The sequence below is a fragment of the Plectropomus leopardus genome, chromosome 20 (assembly GCF_008729295.1).
Source record: "Plectropomus leopardus isolate mb chromosome 20, YSFRI_Pleo_2.0, whole genome shotgun sequence".
NCBI lineage: Eukaryota > Metazoa > Chordata > Actinopteri > Perciformes > Serranidae > Plectropomus > Plectropomus leopardus.
This window is the reverse complement of record NC_056482.1, coordinates 855448-874795: the sequence shown is the minus strand read 5'-3', so window position 1 is coordinate 874795 and position 19348 is coordinate 855448. Positions and strand designations below refer to the sequence as shown.

The 19348-nt window shown below is 39.1% G+C and overlaps 2 protein-coding genes across 2 annotated transcripts in view; both read right to left on the bottom strand.

Annotated features, from left to right (window-relative positions):
• Window positions 1-237, bottom strand: part of sptan1 (spectrin alpha, non-erythrocytic 1) — a 47254-nt gene extending 47017 nt beyond the window's left edge. The window contains exon 1 of the mRNA XM_042509100.1: window positions 165-237. The gene's annotated coding sequence lies outside the window, so the exon portion shown is untranslated. The remainder of the gene's footprint in view (window positions 1-164) is intronic.
• A 2327-nt stretch (window positions 238-2564) lies between these two features.
• Window positions 2565-17432, bottom strand: odf2a (outer dense fiber of sperm tails 2a). The gene is made up of 19 exons (XM_042509237.1): window positions 17313-17432; window positions 15903-16019; window positions 15583-15696; window positions 15316-15498; window positions 13751-13938; window positions 12795-12936; window positions 12420-12545; window positions 12185-12259; window positions 11916-11987; window positions 11620-11736; window positions 11206-11391; window positions 10805-10914; window positions 9400-9535; window positions 9073-9183; window positions 8011-8274; window positions 7470-7570; window positions 5660-5822; window positions 4253-4378; window positions 2565-4161 (listed from the first exon to the last, which is right to left on the bottom strand). Exons 1-19 carry the CDS (start codon window positions 17313-17315, stop codon window positions 3991-3993), a joined length of 2505 nt encoding a protein of 834 aa, XP_042365171.1. The 5' UTR covers window positions 17316-17432; the 3' UTR covers window positions 2565-3990.
• Window positions 17433-19348: the final 1916 nt, after the last annotated feature.

Below are 19348 nucleotides of genomic sequence, written 5' to 3'. Positions count from 1 at the left end.
ATGCTTGCAGCTAGCTAACGTTAGCCACCGAGCTAGCAAACCCGTAGCAACCACATTAACACAAATTGTATTAACAGAACAGGACAAACTGAAGGACGGCTCACACTGTGCGATTAATTTGCCTTAAAAAGCTTATTCAACAACAGTATAAGCATTTTTCATACCTCGGTGTGTATTTTAAAGAGCTTACGAAGTGGATGTTGTCCAGGAGGATCGACGGCGGAGGATGCAGCGACTCTGCTCTCTGGAATGGCTATTTTTTTTAACCAAATGTGACGTAATTCTCTGCAGCTGTCCGGAAAAGAACGATGAATAGCGGATGTACCCGAAACTCTCAAAGCATTACACGCTCAACACACAATGGACTTCATCTTGATGTACACTTATTGTCATATTATGTTCAGCGATAAAATAATAATAATTATATATATATGATTTTTATTATTATTTCATAATTTTTAGTATTAGTATTGTTATTAGCTAGCTGCAAGCATTCCTTCCTTTGAATTACTATTTACAGTGCGATAGGCAAAATAAAGAAAGACGGCTTGCTAGCTGTATAACAACAACAACAACAATGATAATAATACAAATCATAATAATAATAATAATAATAATACATTATAGTATAAGTAGTAGTAGTAACAGTATATTATTATTATTATTATTATTATTATGCTCATAATAATTTAAAGTAAATTTTTGCTTTTCTTAACTTCCATCCTATAAAGGAATAATGACAGTGGATAAGGCAGGACAGAAAGATTCCAGACTTGCTGCTCATGTGCAATGTCCCTCATGCATAATAGAGTTAGTGCTGATCAGTGCAGGTTGGGTGTTTTAATTTTATTCTGAGACATTGTGCTCCCATCCCTGCAGACTGAGACTATGTTGTTGATACAGAACCTACTGTATTACCAATACACTGACTTTCAATGCCCATGAGTTTATTAATACTGAAATGCAAAGTGAATAAGAAGTATTTCAACCCTTGACATGATCTTTCTATAAACATCAGTGTCGTTTCTGAGAATTCTTTCAGGAACCCCTCTATCAGCTGACTGCCACAAGGATTTTTTAGACAATACATCATCTGTTCATGAGCTGTTATACATGGGTTGATACAAGATTTTGCCTGCGTCATTTCCATTTTTAACTGCCCTCTCCTAATGCTACCTAAAGCTTTACATTTAGTAGTTAAAGAGACATTTCATCTTATATTTTTCATTGTGACAATGTCATTTGAAGTTCATCTTAAGCCAAACCATTTTAAACCTGGATCGACATCAGTTTTCTTGTGCTGTATTCAGACAACTCCCACAAACTATTTTACCCTTTGAAACTTGAGAAAAAAATGTCCAACATATTGCAAAAAATTGTAAAAGGTAGCAAGAAAATGCAATTTTTTAATGAATTAAAAAAAAAAACTAGGTAAAAATGTCCAGACAACTATATTTATAAATTATATACTTTTTAAATAATGCCACAAAAAAAAATTTATTCATACATTATTTTTAATTTTCAGCACTTTTTGGGGTAATTTTCTTGTTTGTTTTTAACTTACTTTCATGTTATATTCTTGTAACGTCGTACTAGTTGCTTACTATTTTTGGTCAAAGTCATGTTAAGTTGCTCATTCCTTTCTCCCCATGTTTCTGAAAGACATCATTTAGGTCAGTTTTCAAAGGGTTAATTCAGCAGAGGCGCACTGTTTTGATGGGGCTGCTCATAAACCGACTGCTGCGGGACAACATGACATCAGCTATAATGACTGACTGGCGGCTTTTGTTTTTGACAAACACATGACTACAAAACAGGCCCACAGACCCAGTCACTAATTCTATGTCAATGGACCAACAGCAGAGAGTGCAGTTTGTCCTCTGTGTATCACTGTATGACACGTACAAAAGAAAAGTTGAGACTCAACTTCAGTCAGTTTGACTCAGCTGGAAAAAAGATTTAGTTGTTTTATTGACGCTTTTAAGTTACCCACAGTGGATATAAATTATTCAGATATAAAACTACTATTGATTCCACTAATGCAGTATATCAAACTGTAAACCCAAACTAACAGTTTTGACACACACTGTTTTGTACCAGCCAAAAGACAGTGATAGCACCAATGTTTTCAGCTCTATACAATCAATGAGCACATACTGTAAACATGTAAGCACACATTGTGTCATGGCTTGGCTACAGAGTTGTATAAATTTAAAAAACCAAACCAATAATTGTGTATATTGCAGTACAAATGCAGTATGTTAATTCTGGTAATAGACATAATTCTGTATATCATAACTAGCTGAAGTTGAAAATAAAATACTGTGAAGTCTTGACAAAGAAAATAAGCGTTGTTTTTGGCATGTAAAATACTAACTGACTTCAACATCCAATCACATATTTTTCTGGGGAAAACATTAAATCTGAAATGCTTCAAGGCGTCATTATGGTGAAAAAACATTTGTAAAAGACTGAAAACACAAGACAATATTTGGTGTTTGGTCTTGAAGCGGAAAAAAGAAATTCTGAAGGAATAGAAAATATAGGGAAAAACAAACAAAAAAACAACTACAAAATGTCCTCAGCACCAAGCACAGCCTTTTCTTTGTCTCTTTCTCTTTTAACAACTCATTTTTGCACAGCAGTGGATTAAACACTGTAAGGCTTCATTTGTTCTTCAGCAATATCTAATTGATATTAGTGCTGACTTGCGAGGCCGTTTTAAAAATTACAGCGGGATGGTACAATGATTAATGGTAAAAGCAGCAGCAAGAGAGAGTTGGTTGGATGAAGGGCTACAAATTACAGGTGCTTGGTGCAGTTAGTGTGAACCACATAACCCTCATGTCATCAGGGTAAAAAACTACAAGGATGGCGCAAGTTGACACGCATTGGTGTATTTTTATTTTCTTTTATTTACATTTATGATTTTAGTTTTTGCCACAGCAGTTTTTTGGTGTATTTTTGACATCTGTTTGTTGAGCACCGTTGATTTGAGGGACACCGTTAGCACTCCTGCTGCCTTTTTCTTTCACTTCACTTCCACCCCTTTGAGTGCAGTTTACATGTAATTATGGTGGAAAGGGGTGTACGCAGAGTAAATTTACTGTCTGTCACCAAGCAGGCTAAAAAAATGAAGCTAACACAAAGTACCAAAAACTGCAGTTCCTCCAATGGCCACTTGAGGCTGGCTCCAAAAGCAAGTCAATCCCCACAGACAACCATGTTGAAAGACCCAACACGTTACAGCAGAAATAAACATGTTTACAGCCTGGTGCAAACATTTTTGGTCTCTGTAGCTAATTTCAGCATTCAGGACAACTGTATGAGGAGGTGATTTTTTTGTATAACTCACCCGCTGATGTTATATTAAGGCTTTGAGATATGAATTAAGGGCGGGGCCAGTTTGGGTGACAGGGTGTCTGTGAGACCTCACCACAGCCTCTGGATCAAATCAACCTCTCGCTCCTCCACAGCTCGAGCCTCTTGTTCAAATATGGTCATCTCTAGCTCCAAACAAAACAAGGTGGCAACAGCCAACTCGCAAAACTTGAGCCTTTAACATAGTCCAAAACCCAAAGGGTGACGTCATGGTAACTACATGCATTATTTTATAGTCTTTGTCTGTCACTGTGTTTTGACATGACCAGCAGAAGTTGTGTCGAAACACAAATCCTACATTTAAGGGCTTTAAGAACAAAGGAGCCATTTTTAGAATTAAAATTTCGTTGTCAAATGACATATTAAACTGTCTACCAATTCAGTTCTAAATAAATCTGGACTTCTTCTACAAGCCCCACTATCAGCCAAAAGATACTGTCTCTCTTCATCCAGCTGGTTGATAATGGTATGTAAGTGGCAACCAGGCAGCTGGCGGAGCCTGTCATCTGCACAGCCTCCAGCTCTTGTTTGCCAATCTAATAGTAAAAGGCTAAAGACACTATACTGTTTTGGAATGTGTGCTGAAATACACCTTGGACAGGTGGGCTGTCAGATGGGTGAAGGGGCCCGTAGCGAGCTGCCAGGGGCCAAGTCTCCAAACACATTGGTGTAGGAGGCTTTGAGGAACTGGACGTAGTTTTGCAGGCTTCGGTTGGTGCTGTCAGACTGCTCCAGGCGATCCTTCATATCCTGCAGTCTGCTCTGGTACCTCCGCTCCACCTGAGTGTCACAAATACACAGCTTATTGACCTGCTGACAGTGTATTCATGCACATTCAGAGTAAATTAATTAAATTAATGCGGGCCTTTACCTCCTCTTTGCTGCGTCGCAGTTGGTTGATTTCTGAGGTAGTCCTGCTAAGTTGAGTCTCCAGGTCCAGTATCTTGGACTGGGTGGAGCGCTCTTTGGTGGCAGCAAGTCCTCTGGTCTCTGATATCTGGAGATAAATATGATCCACTGGACTTCATTACTGGGCAACAGTGGGTGAAACATAGTAGACATCTGATATTTCCCTATATGTCCCTGATAGCATTCACTACAGCCTGATCAATAGAGCCTGACCAGTCAGCCGATTTTATCTGCCAATATTGGCCTATTACAGATACACTGGTATCAGCTTATATGTTGTCTGATATAACTGATATGAAAAGTTTTGGGTTTTTTTGCAAAGATTTTTTTTAATTAACAGATGCTCATATTACATTGCAATTCAGAATCAGAATCAGAATCAGAAAAAGATTTATTGTCAGGTATAGTTAACACAATACAAGGAATTTGTTCTGTTCCAAAAATGTGTCAGGTTTCCATTTGAGCATTTGAAAATATTATTTTAAAAAGTAGAAGTAAAAGCACAAAGATACTTTTCAAAAACAAAAGAAAGGAAGCAAAAAAAACCCACTAACTGTAGGGATACTATTACTTAAAAGTATATAGAGAAAAAGTTGTACGAATACTAACGCTAAGGGACATGTGGAAGTACTCACATATGTGTTTAAACTCACGAATGAATCAGAAATAATCAGAATGGGGAAAAAACAAGAAGTTGTACAGCATCAACCCACCCCCTGCACAGAATGTTAATAAAGGGACCCAAAATTTTCTGAAAGGTTGAATTTTTTTTCTTACATTATATAATAATTTTCCAGGTGTACAGTAAGAAGCACATTCATGATTCCAGTGTCTTGGAATGGTGACATCTTCTGATTTCCAATTAATGCTGCTATTAGTGCTACACTGCTCAAAATAAAGTGTATATATGGAATAAAGGGTATATATTTATAAAAAATGTGTTCTTCCAGACGGAGCTGATTGCTGTGGATGGTGTCTTCACGTTTGGAAATGACGGCCAGCAGGTCGCTGTTCTGACTGCCGGCCTCCTCCAGCTTTCTGCAACATGACACAAGCCGGGAAAGCCACAACATAAATAAACAGTGCATCAGTGCACTGAGTCCTATATACTCCATGCAAGCTCGCCTACAAATTAAAAATTACATTCCCCCCCTTTAGTGTAAGTGGGTGTGGGCTCAGGTTAAACTTTTTGCTGGACAGCCCGGCTGCTTTTCTGTGTCAAAGAACCTCAGCATCTGCACCCCGCTGAGCCAACGCTGAGGTGTCATTGCAGTGAGTGAGGAGGCTAGGCTTTCTGCTGCGGTGCTAATGATGATCAACTACTGTACCCTTTAATCACATTTTGTATGAGCAATGTTAAGTTTCAGACCTGTTGTCGAGCATCACTCAGAGCCTCCTCCAGCTTTCTGCTGAGCAGGCAACATTCCCTCGTTTTTTCTTCCAGACGGAGCTGATTGCTGTGGATGGTGTCTTCACGTTTGGAAATGACGGCCAGCAGGTCGCTGTTCTGACTGCCGGCCTCCTCCAGCTTTCTGCAACATGACACAAGCCGGGAAAGCCACAACATAAATAAACAGTGCATCAGTGCACTGAGTCCTAACAGAAAGATGGCTTCTTTCCAGCAAATAAAAAGCAAGTATGGTGTCCCCAATGAAGATTTCTTTAAATTTCTGCAAATTAGAAGTTTTGTTTTGTCTAATTCAAGAGTTTACTGGTGGACTATTTCTCCTGTAGAATCTCTATTGGTAAATAATATGCAGCTTAAATCATTTAACCCAAAGCTTTATAAGATTCTTTGCAGTCTAAAAGTTAAAGCCAGGTGGGAAGCAGATCTGGGTATCATATTTTCCTCTTCCCTGTAGTGCTGTTTATCAGTCTAGACTGTTTTGTTGTCAGTTGCAGAGTGTTTAAGATGGAGGAACTATTAAATTATGGGAATTGCAGTAAATGCATCAATATCCCTTCAACAGGATGGGTGTGGGAGGGGGCATTTGTCAAATTTATTTATCTGAGGTGGGAGCCCACAATATTGAAAACTCTCTCTATTGAAAGTTTTGTGTAGTATATTTGGAAGAAGCTACATAGTTGGATACCAATTTGGGATACCCAATCTATAACAACAGGGCATACACCCATCACATGGTACCAATTATACAGGGATAAGATGGATAATGGAGCCAATCTGCCAGTCAGCCAGAACTGCAGGTACTGCTTTTAAGGATCAGGCAGAATAACCACCAACAGCCTCCTACTACTAAATGCTTACGGGCAAAATATATTTCTCAATCAAAAACAAAAGATATCTATCGTTATAAATAGTTAGAAATAAGTTATAAATAAAAAATCATTGAATTTCCCAGCTCTGAAAGGGGCTTGTGCCAGAGATCTAAAATGTGATAAAAAAAAAGGACTGGAACAAGGTCAGTCTGTCTCCAAAAATGTCTCACTCAAAGATGTGGAGGGTCAGATTTAGGTCAAACACTTGTTGGAAATGCCTCTGTAGCAAAGGGTCATATTTATCGTGTTATGGGAATGTGATACTGTTCAAAAGTTTTAGTCTGAAGAAGATTTGAGCTGTGAGCAAAGTTTGTATTCAGCCTGAGCCTGCTCTCTGTATAACAGGGACTCTGTCACCATCGCCTAACCGACAACATAATATGTGGATGTCTGCAGCTTTTGCTGTTGCCAAAAACATGACCTATTACAAATGGAGAGACAGCAGCACTCCACACATTCAAGACCACACTGATGCAATGTTAAAAATATCTAAACTTGGAAAAAAAATTGCATGACTTTAGGCTCAGTAGATGAGTATAACTCAGTATGGTCACACTTCTTAGCAACCATGTGCTTAAGACAACAGATGCTTGCTACAGTATGATAGCAAGTTAACAGTCTGTAAGTCTAACTCTCCTTTCTATTTATTTTTTAATTTAAATATGCATTTCATCTATTTGTTGTTTTTTCAGTTTCTGATGTTGCTATTTTTGTTTTTGTTTCTTGCCAGTTTGCTTGCAGGCTTTTTGAAATTGCTTGATGGGTTGCATAAGGTGCAAGCTATTGTTATGCTGTCAGATTTTAATTTTTATGTGTAAATTAATTAAAAAAAAATAAATAAAAAAGTAAAAACATTTCTGGTCCGTCAAATCCAGTGAATAAAAGCAGAAATGATAACTGACCTTTCCAAAGTCTCGATTCGCTGCTGCAGCTGTCTGTTCTCCTCCAGCAGCACCTTGTTCTTCTGTCTCAGAAGCTCCACCTGGCTGCCCTGAGTCTCCACCTGAACAACATATGACCAGTCTTTTGTCACATGACGTGGACTGTATATCCGAGTATATGGTGACCTAACCAGAGCTCTTACTAAAACTGACATGGTGTTACACATTGCAGTGCAAAATGTACATGTATGTGTATTTGCTCAGATTTAATTTTTTACTTAAGCAGGATCTTCCCCTAGCTTTTTGATTTGTTTTTGATTTATTTTAAGCTTTTTTTGTGTCAGGTGAACACACGTGTCAACTTATTTTCTATTTCCTTTGAAAGAAAATGTAATAGAAAGTAAATAACAAAAAAATATGATGCAAAATGTAGGATGGAGGCAACTATCATGTTCTCAAAGTAAATGCTGTAATATCTGGTTGATTTTCAAATTAGCACTTGGAACTGTTATCATTGTTTTATGATACTAAATGTAGCTTGCATGTGTAGGACTGCTGTGACCTTCATGCGCAGATCAGTGAGGTTTGTGCTGAGCTCCATGCTGCGTCTCTCGTGGCTGCGCTCCCTGTCCTGAGCCTCCTGCAGCTGGAGTTCGGCACGTCGTAGAGCTTCTGGAAGAGGCTCCAGCTCTGCCAGCCGCCCCAGCAGGTCCCTGCGCACCTCCTCTATTTCCTGCTCCAGCTCCCCGCGCACCACCTGGGCTGAACGCTCTGCCTGAGCCAGCCGAGCACGGTACTCATCTGCTTCGGCACGGGTTTTTCCAACCTGTTCACAGTTGGTCAACAGAAAAAAGAAACTTTTCTTGAACATTAACTGTTGCTGCCTTCAGGTGCTCCTCAGAAATATCGTAATTATGACTTACGAGCACATGAATGCCCCTCCAAAGTCGAAATTACAAGTGGAAAATTGGGAAATTTTGATGATACTCGAGTTGTGACTTTTGCGTGATGTTTCAGAGCAGCAGAAATGTCAGAAAGCATGGAAACAGTGTCAACAACTGACAGTAAATAATATTCATTTGGTTATTTTGTTCCTTGTAGCTATCATTTACTTTTATAAATGGCACATTTTAGTATCTGCATCTATTATTATCTATTAGTAAGCAAGCAAACTCTGAACTCTAAAGCATGCCAGGCCAGTATATTAACATTGATAACAATGCTATTTTATAACACGACACACAAGTTGTCGACTTGACGACATAAAAGCATAAACATGGCAGGAAAAAGTCAATGTTTGGTCAATGGTTAGAAATGTTTTTATTAATTCATGTATTAAATATACATTTTTGATCACATGTTAAGTGTAATACAGTATTAATGTTAACTGCTGCCTCTTAAAACACTCTTAGTATAATGCAGCCCATCTTCTTTGTAGCTTCCATGTTGTTCCCACTTTACAACCTCAAAGCTCATGAACACAACCAAGTCAGAAGAACTCAGAAAATCCAACCTTCTGACGTCACATGAATGCAGCATGTGTCCATGGGGACTGATTGTAATCTGCTGTGCCATCACAGTTTACAGCTGTTGCATTTCTAGAATCATAGTGTACGTCACATACCTGGATCTTATAGCTGTCCAGAAGGCTCTCATATTGCTGAATTGAAGCTTTGACCTGCTGCAGCTCTGACTGAGACAAAACCAGCTTCTCCTCCACTGCAGACGCTGTCGCCTGACAGGAACACATGATGTGTCTTTAGTTATCAGATTAATGGGACACTCCATCGTCCTAATGTAATATGTAAGTGTATTGGAGTGAAAAACGAGGACAGGAAGGATGTTATCCCAGACACAAAAGTAAAACAAATGAGTAGAAGGGAACTGTTGAATAAATGTGTTGTCAGTGAGAAGTGAATTTAAGCTTTGTGTGGACTGTGGGGTGCTTTACCTTGAGGGACTGGTTCTCCAGTTTGGCAGCAGTGCTCTCTGTGGTCAGTCCATGCAGGTGATCCAGCAGGGCCTCTCTCTCCGCTCTGCCTTTATCTCCTGTGCTCTGCAGCTGCTCTGTCAGCTCCGCTATACGACTACATCACATGACACTACAGCTGTCAGATTTTCATTTACTGTATAGGACCAAAGCAGCAGTCACTTTTATTCCTCGTCAGTTCACAGACTTGTTTTGAGGCATGTTAATATCGTATTTAAATATATTAACTTTTTTGTATAAGGAAAAAGCCTGTTGTAATGAGGATTTCTCTGTAGCAGGTTCATCTGTGTTTCAGTAAATTACCTGTTGGTCGATACCCGAGACCCTGACAGGCTGGAAATTCTTTTATCTCACTCTCTTAAGAACATTCACGTCATGTTTGGAGGTTTCCACGGAAAAAAAGTATGATTTTTTCTGATGAGATTAGAAAACTGTTCTGCATGAGGCCTTATGACTCCTCTCTAGCAACACACACCTGATAACGTTATATAATATATATATATATATATGCTGTCAAATTTTGAAACTGTTCTTTTCTCTCCTGCTGTCAGCACATTTCACTGTCAAAAAACAGTTCTGCCTAAAACCAATTCACCTACAATGTCCATCACAACCAGCAGCCAGGAGTCCTCTTCGTGCTGTCTCTCTTCATCTGTTTCTCTCTCTCTCTCTCTAACTCCATCAGCCGACGGAGGACGTTCGCTCTTTTGTCCTGAGCAATGAGTCAGTCATCTCGTTGCTGTCAAATTTTGAAACTGTTCTTTTCTCTCCTGCTGTCAGCACATTTCACTGTCAAAAAACAGTTCTGCCTAAAACCAATTCACCTACAATGTCCATCACAACCAGCAGCCAGGAGTCCTTCCGCTGAGCTCACCAACAGTCTCCCCATCACATCCATCCATGTACAGCTCATGGCATCACTTCCCCCCCTTAAACAATGACATCACTCTCCTCTCATACTACAACTGTCCTATGGTGCCTCCTATTGTATTATTTCAAATAACTACATCTTTAAGACAATTTTCAATTCTCTCCTGAATGAAACACTATTAGGTATCATGCTGACAGTACACTATTTGAACCTGGTCTGAGTCTAAATGTGACTCCGTAGCACGACTGCCAATTTGAAAACCGAAACAAAAAAGCTGACTAAAATGTTAATGAAGTTTTATAGCTCTATTAATTATTCCAAACATCAGCTCCGTCACTCCGCTGCATGCCATTATTTAGCCTTCTGTCAGCTGCAAAGAGCTCCTCCATGCAAACTTAAGTTGGTGCCAAATCTTGAATTCCATACTATTTGATTATCCTAACAACAGATGCTTCCACTCGTCTGCAGCTGGAGCTGTCACAAAGCTGCACCTACCTGTTCAACAGCAACAGCTCAATTTCCACTTTATTCTTGTCTTTGACTTCCTGGGCATGGCGACTCTGCCAGGTCTCTGCTGCTGACAGCGCTTCCTCCACCTGCTTCTCCTGTGCCAAAACACATCAAAATGTTCTTTTTTTCTAACAGTGGATTGGTTTTTATTTGATTAAGTTTCAAACGGTTGTTTTGGGGCTTGGAGCTCTCTTTAAAACGGAACTGAAAAATAACCGATACCGAGAGGAATAACTAAGTAAGAGTTTCTTAACATATGGCCAATGATCTAATAATTAACAAGCACATCTAGTGAGGATGTAAGGAGTAAATATATGAACTTAACATGCCTTTGTATTTTGTAAAGCTTCAGTAAACAGCCAGCACGCTCTGTGACACAACCCTACCATGTCCAGCAGCTGGACGCTAAGCTGTCCTGCAGTGTCCTCGCTGCGCTCAGCCCGCTGCTTCTGCGCTCTGGTTGCTCGTTTCAGAGCCTCTCTGTCCACACTGGCCTGCTGCTGCAGCCTCACCAGCTGCTGCGTCAGATGCTCCATCTCCGCCTTCTGCTGGTTGGCTGCTCGCTCCAGGTTCTGAAGCAATGGAGAGGACAAAAACAAGGATTACAGCTTTGGAGTCAATGTTTGTGCTTTCCATTTGTAGAGCAGATTATCAGACAACAGTTGAGACATGATGAGTCTGACTGCAGAGACCTTGGTGACAAAACAACTCAAACCACATCTACAAACTAAGTTCCTATCAACAGCAATAAATGATAATTAAGCACCATGACATGCTAGAACAGACATCCCATGACAGACCTTTATCTGCACAGTGAGCCGGTTGTTCTCAGCTTCTTTGCTCCGGAGCTGTCCCTGTAAATGAGCTCTGGTTGACTCCAGACTCTTGGACAGCTCCGTTGTGCTCCTGGTATTGTCCTACATTCCCAAAATACAACAGAAATTAAATTATGGACAAATAGGTATTCTGTTTGACCTACAGACTGTAGCTACAGGATTAGATGCCTCAGTATGATTTGGCTTTGTGCTGGAACCCTGTTTGAGACAGCGGTCAGAGTAAGAAGCATCAGAAATGCAGACAGCGGAGCTCACAGTACCTTTTCAGTATCTAAAAGTCTGGAGAGTTCATTAACCTCTCTGTCCTTCTCTTGGAGTTTCACCACCAGATGCTGTAAAAGGAAAGCAGGGCAAGCTTTGTCATAGAGTATAATTCATCCACAGGGGGAAAACTTTACAACGACACAAACACACACAATATATAAGATGTATCAGCCTGTCTTATGGAACAAAAAATAGAAAACAGACAAAACATGATGGGTAGTTCAAGTGAAGAAAAGTAGATTCAGTGAGCATCTATCACACTCACAGCATTCTCTGTCTCTGTGTCGGCCAGTCTCTTGAGTAACATGTCTTTCTGCTCTGACACTCGGAGGGACTCCATCTGCTCAAAGACAGTCCACCGAGACACATCAAAGTTAGTCATTGACTCTCCTTAATTAAGCACGATTTTATTTTGCAGATAAAAACCACTGAGATTGTATTTATAGATTTATCAACTGTCAACATTAGATGCTGTTTCAAAGAAGCATCACACGCAGTACCTGAGACTTCTGCTGCTCTCTGAGAAGGTGACGCAGAGTTCGGTTTGTGGCCTCGAAGGTCTCCAGTTTCTGCAGCAGCAGCTCCTTCTGACGGGCCAGGACTGAGGACTCCGAGCCGGACAGCCTCTTCAGCAGCAGACAGACACACGGAGACAAAGACAGAGGTTTATGGAAGGTGGTTGTGGGAACTAATTCTGACAAATCATTGATTGATCCATTGATCCATTCCTGACAACTACATGTGCTGTCTTTTGCTCCATAGAAAGCCATGAAGTCAGAAAACTTTGGTTTTTCCAAGTCACGCTGACTGCTGTGACTGTAGAAGCAGCTTTGGAGCTGACAAACATTCGGGTCAGATACTGAGTGAAGACTCACCGTACCAACAGCTCCGCACAGTTTGGACACAGATTCTCGCAGAGAGGAGACCTGCTGGGCAGCTGCTGTCCCATCCAACTCAGCCTCCAGCAATTTCCTGTGCAGAGCATCTTTATCTTGTTGCGCACTGTCCCCATCTTGTCTGCAAGGACAAGATCATGACATCAGGACATTTGTCTCACAACAGCAGCTGGATGTTTTCTTTTTCTGTAAATGTCTTGTAACATTAATAACGATACTAACTTCTAAGTTAAATATGTGAAGAAAACGATGAGAAAGATGAGATTTTTATTGTCTTTACTTCCTGTCCGCCCTCTCTGCGTGTGAAGCACTGTTAGTGTTTAACCCTTTAATACCTAGATTGACTTCAGTTTTTCTTGTGATGCATTCAGACGCCTTTCACGAGTATTTTAACTTTGAAACACAAGCAAATTGGTTCAACTCTCTGCAGAAACGGGGCACCCAATAGCTCAGTTGATAGAGTGGGTGCCCCATGTACAACCCCTGATCTTTGCTGCATGTCATCCCCTCTCTCTCCCCCTTTGACATTTAAGCTGTCCTATCTAATGAAGGCAAAAAGCACCAAAAAAATCATCTTCAAAGGAAAAAAAAACAAAAAATGGTAAAAAGGTGACAGGAGAAAACAGCAGGAGACAGCAAGAGAAAGAGAGAAAAGAATATTAGAAAATGATTAGAAAAAAGGGTAAAATTTCTAGAAACTATTTTTATTAATATTAGTTTTATATATTTTTAAAAAGTTGCAGAACTATATATAATTTTTTGTGCATTTTTTCAGGTCATCTCCTTGTTTTTGTTTTTTACTTGTACTTTAATTTTTACTCATTTCTTGCTAATTTTTGGGATCATTTCTTGTTTAAGTCATTGACTTTCTCCCTTGTTTTTGGAAGAAATGGAGCCGATCTGCTCGGGTTTTAAAGGGTTAGTATAATATTTGCCTGCTGTAGTCGTTCTCCTCCAGCATTTTCTCCATGGATTGGCGTAATCGTGTGTTCTCCCGCTCGGTCTCCTCCAGCTCCTTGGTCACCTCAGCCAGCTCCTCCTCCTGCTCCACAATCACCCGCTGGGAGACGCTCAGCTGCTCCGACTGACGCTCCAGCAGCTGCTCCTTCTTACGCAGCTCCACCTGCACACGTGCAGATGTGCAGACATCAATGTGGACGGACACACACAAACAACATGTTTGTGGGGTTTTTGTGGGCTCAGTGGCTCGCTGTTCTGTCTGTACCAAAACTCCATCAAATGACATCATATATTGTGCTAATGATAAATATTTAAGTAGATGTATTTTATTGAACTCAGTGTCAATTACCGCCCTTATGGTTGTATGCTCCCGTACATGTACAGTGTGTAACTAGTCACCTGTTGTCTACGTATGTATGTTTTGATCCAACACCTGTGTCGACAAAATGTATTTGTTTGTTTGCCTCTCTAATTATTGTCCACCCTTATTTAAATTGACATTTTTTAATTTATTTAATTACCCCGCTGCTTTTACTCCCCCCCACCAAGGTATTTGTTTATTTCTTTATCTTTTTATGTCATTTCTTTATTCATTCATCTGTTTGTTTATTTATATTTCCTTTTTGAAAGTCTTCATGTTCATTTGGTTGTGTATTTTGTTTTTGTATGTTCACATAAACGAAAAAAAAAGAAAAAAAAGGAATGGATGCTTCAACACTCCCCCCTCATCTTTTTGAATGGGTTTTTGGTAAAATGCTTTAAATAAGGTCTGTGGTTAACACCGGCTAAATATACTTACACTTTTTCTTCTGAAACATAAAATACGTCTGTATAAACCCAATTTGCTAACAAGTGGCTAAATTGGAAGTGTATGTCTGGGACGTTAGACGTCATCACACCTAACACAGAAACTACTAGTGAGACTAGCATGACATAGCCATAATCATTAGCTACATCAGGTCACACTAACAGCAGAGAGTTTAGTAGAAATTAAGCGCTCAATCAAATCAGAAGTTAAAGGATTCGGGGTGCCGATGTCGTGCGACCACAGTGTAGTTCATTTATAGCCTAACAATAGCTTTCTACTTCCGGAGATTTCATTTACGCTTCAATACACACAGATGTGGTGTTCATCTGTGAAGACTATCATGCTGAACAAAACATGCAAGTATCATGAACTTGTGTTCGTCACAGAGCTTATTTTTTGGCGATAATTGAAAATCCCATGCAAAAATCCCATAAAGTTTTTGACGAGGAACCAGTGCCATGCTAACTTAAAAATATGTCATCCCTTCACTGCTCTATAATCCTGGCACAGTCTGAACAAAATGACTGATTTAAGTCCATTCAAGTCACTGTCTGTCTCCACACACACAATGAATATGGTCTAAAATACAAATGCAGTTTTTATAAAGACAAACAAGAGACCAATATAATGCCAAATCTGTTTGTGCCCCTCAGCGTGATGATGGGGGCTTGATAAGGACGGGATGTTGTGTGATGCAGAACTGCTCAAAGTGGAAACAGCTGAGAGACTGACCTCATTCTTCAGAGAGCTGACCTCAGTCAGTAAACACTCAATCTTCCTCTCATACTGGCTGATGCGTCCGTGCAGCCCCTCCTCCTCCTCTGACGTGAGGTCAGCTAAACGCAGCACAGACTGGGAACGTTCAGGTTCTGGTTCAGGGAGCGGTGGGGAGATCTCAAGGCGGTGCGTCAGCCCCTTGGTGCAAATGACACTTTCAGTGACACATCTGTGACTTGATGAGCTCTTTGACAATGCTGAGATAAAAACATTGTATGTTACCTCCCATTTGTATGAAGCGTCCCGTGTGGAGGCCTTTCCAGGTGGTATCCATGGCACTCGAGTTTTGACCCTGGCTGTAGGACGGAGGTTTCCCTTGTCCACTTTTGTCGTCCCCTTAAAAACACAGAGTGTGCAGCAGCTTTGAGGCTGTTGGGCCTTTATGCTACATACTAAGTAACCTGTGTAAGAACAGGTGTGCACTACATGTTATGAGTTTCTTCAAAAAGTGCAGAGAATCGGCAAAAACAGTAAAAACAAAAGACAAACAGTCAAACAGACTTTAACTAATGGTCCAAACATGAGTTAAGTAGCAGACCAACCTGAGGTGTCCTGGCAGGACTCGTCCTCTGGCTCTTCACATGCACATGGACTGGTGTGGCGTCGTTGACGTGCACATGAATTGGAGGCGAACTTGACCGAGTTCTCATTGCTTTCCTCTGGGAAACAGAGAATGTTTAGAATCTCAAATGTAACTGTTCCAAACAGTATTATTAATAGAGATTAGCATTAACCAATTAAAACCTGATTGAAGCAAAACAGCTTGATTTCTTTCAGAAACATAGTAAACAGAAACATAAGACCTACTTAAAAAGATATGACTCTGGAAATTAGCACAAAAAACCCCAGTAAAAAATCCAAGAAAATTGCCTCAAAATTTGGGTGAAAAAAGGCGATAAAAAAGAAAATAATTATCCAAAAAAGTAAAACAGAAAAAAACAAACAAAACACCATTCCTCTTCCCCCCAAATAATGACATGAAAAAAGTGCTTAAAAATATTAATTCTGTAAAATAATTTAAATATATATGTAGCACTAGAAAGGGAATGTCAGTCTGGGTTTCAGAGGGTTAATGACACGAGACATGATTTCTGAGACTGAGACCTGGAAGGGGGATCCCCCTCAGTCTCTACCATTTTTTCTCCAGTAAAGAGTTTTGGGGGGATTTTTCCATTTCCATAAGTGAGGGTCTAAGGACAGAGGGATGCTGTATGCTGTAAAGCCCTCTGAGGCAAACTGTGATTTTCATTTTGGGCTTTATCAATGAAATTTAGATGAAATTGCATAGAATTCTATGGAGATAGGGTGTGTCAGTTTCTATATACAGTTACAAAATCTGATGGGGAAATTAATATTAATTTGATTGCAAAACATTCCAGCTTTTTCCTTTAGATTAAGCTTAACTTTTCTGGAGTACAATATATTTTTAAAGAATTACTGGGGATATATTTGCTAAATAACAGTGTAGCTGCTATCATATCAAACAGGGTTAGAGACAAATACTCAACATTTTGGAGGTCAACACCTGGAAGAGGAACAATAATGTATTTAAGTGTATTGTGTATACTTTTAGGTGACTTTTGTACTTTTGCCACATTTCATGAAATAGAAGAGAATATTGTGGAATGCATTCATCAAAAACTGTCTGGAAAATTAGAAAAGCAAACCCTAGCTAACATTAGTCCCACTCACAATGAAACTAAATTAACTTGCTAACATTTCAATTAAACTACACAAACAATCAAAGCTAGAAACGTTAATTCCAACCTAGCTAATACAATCGGCGTTAAATGTAGATGATTTTGGAGGGCGCGCCAGTCTTTAAAACTTTGAAGGTTAGCATAGATTAGCATGAGTTACTGTACACATTAGCCTGACATTAGCTTTAGCTCATTAGCCGACAGCAGCCTTTCTAGCATCTGTGCAGTTAACTATCGAACTCTCCGTCTTACCATATGAGAAACCGAAATATTCGTCAAGACTTGAAAATAAATCTCATTAGTAGAACAGCGTTATTCGTTCAGCAGTCAGTATATTTAAGTTAATACAAAGAGTCTGTTGGAGAGTGGCTGGAGGTTTGGATAAACTTCAAAAGGGTAGTGAAGCTAACTTTTCTGTGGTTGGACAATTTAAAGCACGTGACGTCTTTCTCTGACCGTGATTGGGCCAGACTTGACATGTTAACGTTCCTTAGCAACAACCTGAACTCAACAAGCTGTTAGAATCAAAGATTCTCAGCGTGTAAATATGACCCCCCCCCCCCCTTTCGCGTGCACATTGTTTTCATATCCACAAAAATACTTTGAACGGGAACTACTGGACCGCTTCTCAAATCTGCTGATGTAAGGCTGTTTTTGATTGAAATACATTTGTTTTGTAATATTCACCACTAAGCTCACAAGCAAGTGAAACCAAAATCCTTAGCTTACCTAAACTGTAGCCTCATGTAGAGGGCGTCTAATTTAATGTAGTGATGTAATAACTAAAAATGACCACAGGATGGCAGTAAAGAACCATTTATTCTCTTTTTTTTCCCCTATCGGCACCAGAAAGTTGATTTAGATCTTGCACCCTGTTGTTTTTACATCAAGATTTTTATATTGAAAATAATAATCAAAACTGGGAATGTCTGACTTTTTTTTCCTTGTGGAATATTTGTTTCTAGTTCAGCTCAGCACTGTATTTGGCAAATGAAACATGACACAAATTAATGTTTGTGTACCTACTAGTCAAGTATCTGATAGGGTCAACAATATGAGATGGGAGACAAATTGGCTTTATTTTGTATATTAGTTGGTTCATATTGATTCAATATAAATTCTGAATACTTTAAGGCATTTCAATAATCATTTGCTGCAGTATCAATACACTGGTACCAGTTGCACTTACGTGTTCTCTGTTATTAGTAATGATTTCTGCAGTGATTCTACTGTTCTCTGCTATAAAACAAAAAAGGAAAGGTGTCAATATCATGTTATAGCCTTACATTATTTGTCTTGTAATAAAAAATATATATTAATTTTAGGCCGTCAACGTTATTTTTCCCATTGAAAATAATAGCAAATATAGTTTTCAAGGTGTTCAAGGTGTACATTCTTGTTTTGGGAAGTTTTGTTATTTTTTTCTTTTGTCAATTTCTATAGAAAATGATGTATGTATGAATCTTGTAAGTCTGAAAAACGCTGGGCAAGTGGGGCAGGAAAAAAAAAAATTTTAGGTTCTTGAAAAGTCATGGAAAAGTTTGGAGATTTGCCCATGAACATGTTTGAGAACTAGGGTTGTAAATTGTGAGCACTTTCTTTAACTGATTATTGGTCAAATTAATGAATGACTGTTATTTGAAAAAAAAAAAAAAAAAAAAAAAAAACAACCATAAAAACTTTGGCTATTTCAAACGACATCAAATGCTTTTTTTCCCCCAATCAAAGCACACAGTATATTACAAGTATAAGTACATCACATATGCTTTTGCAATGCCTGTTGATTGATGGACTACATTTAACGTTTGATTAAATTCTTAACGACCGATTAATTGATCGTTGATTAACAGTTATCATCCCTTGTGGGAACTCTGTATGTAGTTTGATGATGAACAATAACACAACAGTGCATTTATACATCATTCAGTCCTGCAATAAAGACACTTATCGGTCATTTAAGGAAGCCGTATTTTCGTTTTCTTTATTGGCTCCAACTGGCAACACAGAAAAAAAACACAATAAAAATTAAAAAACAAACATCTGATACAATAATTGATGTCAATCATTGTTAAGATGGGAAAGCAAGAGTACACCAGTCTTTGGCACTTTCTATTCTAAACAAACATGCTGCTTACAGAGATAATAATCATTAGTGCATTTTTTTTTTAAAACGGAATATTTGAAAATACATCTGACAGTTTGACACTGACTGAAAATCACAACAAGCAAGTCGCACATGTTGCTATAAAGGCTGCACCCATTTTTTTGAACATTTTCACAAGTATAAA

Excerpts from the sequence above, each read along its gene's own strand:
- odf2a (XM_042509237.1), bottom strand. Across the intron at positions 12,546-12,794 it reads TGTGCGGAGCTGTTGGTACG|AGGCTGTCCGGCTCGGAGTC; the intron begins GTGAGTCTTCAC and ends CTGCTGCTGAAG. Across the intron at positions 9,536-10,804 it reads GAGCTGTTGCTGTTGAACAG|TCGTATAGCGGAGCTGACAG; the intron begins GTAGGTGCAGCT and ends CATGTGATGTAG.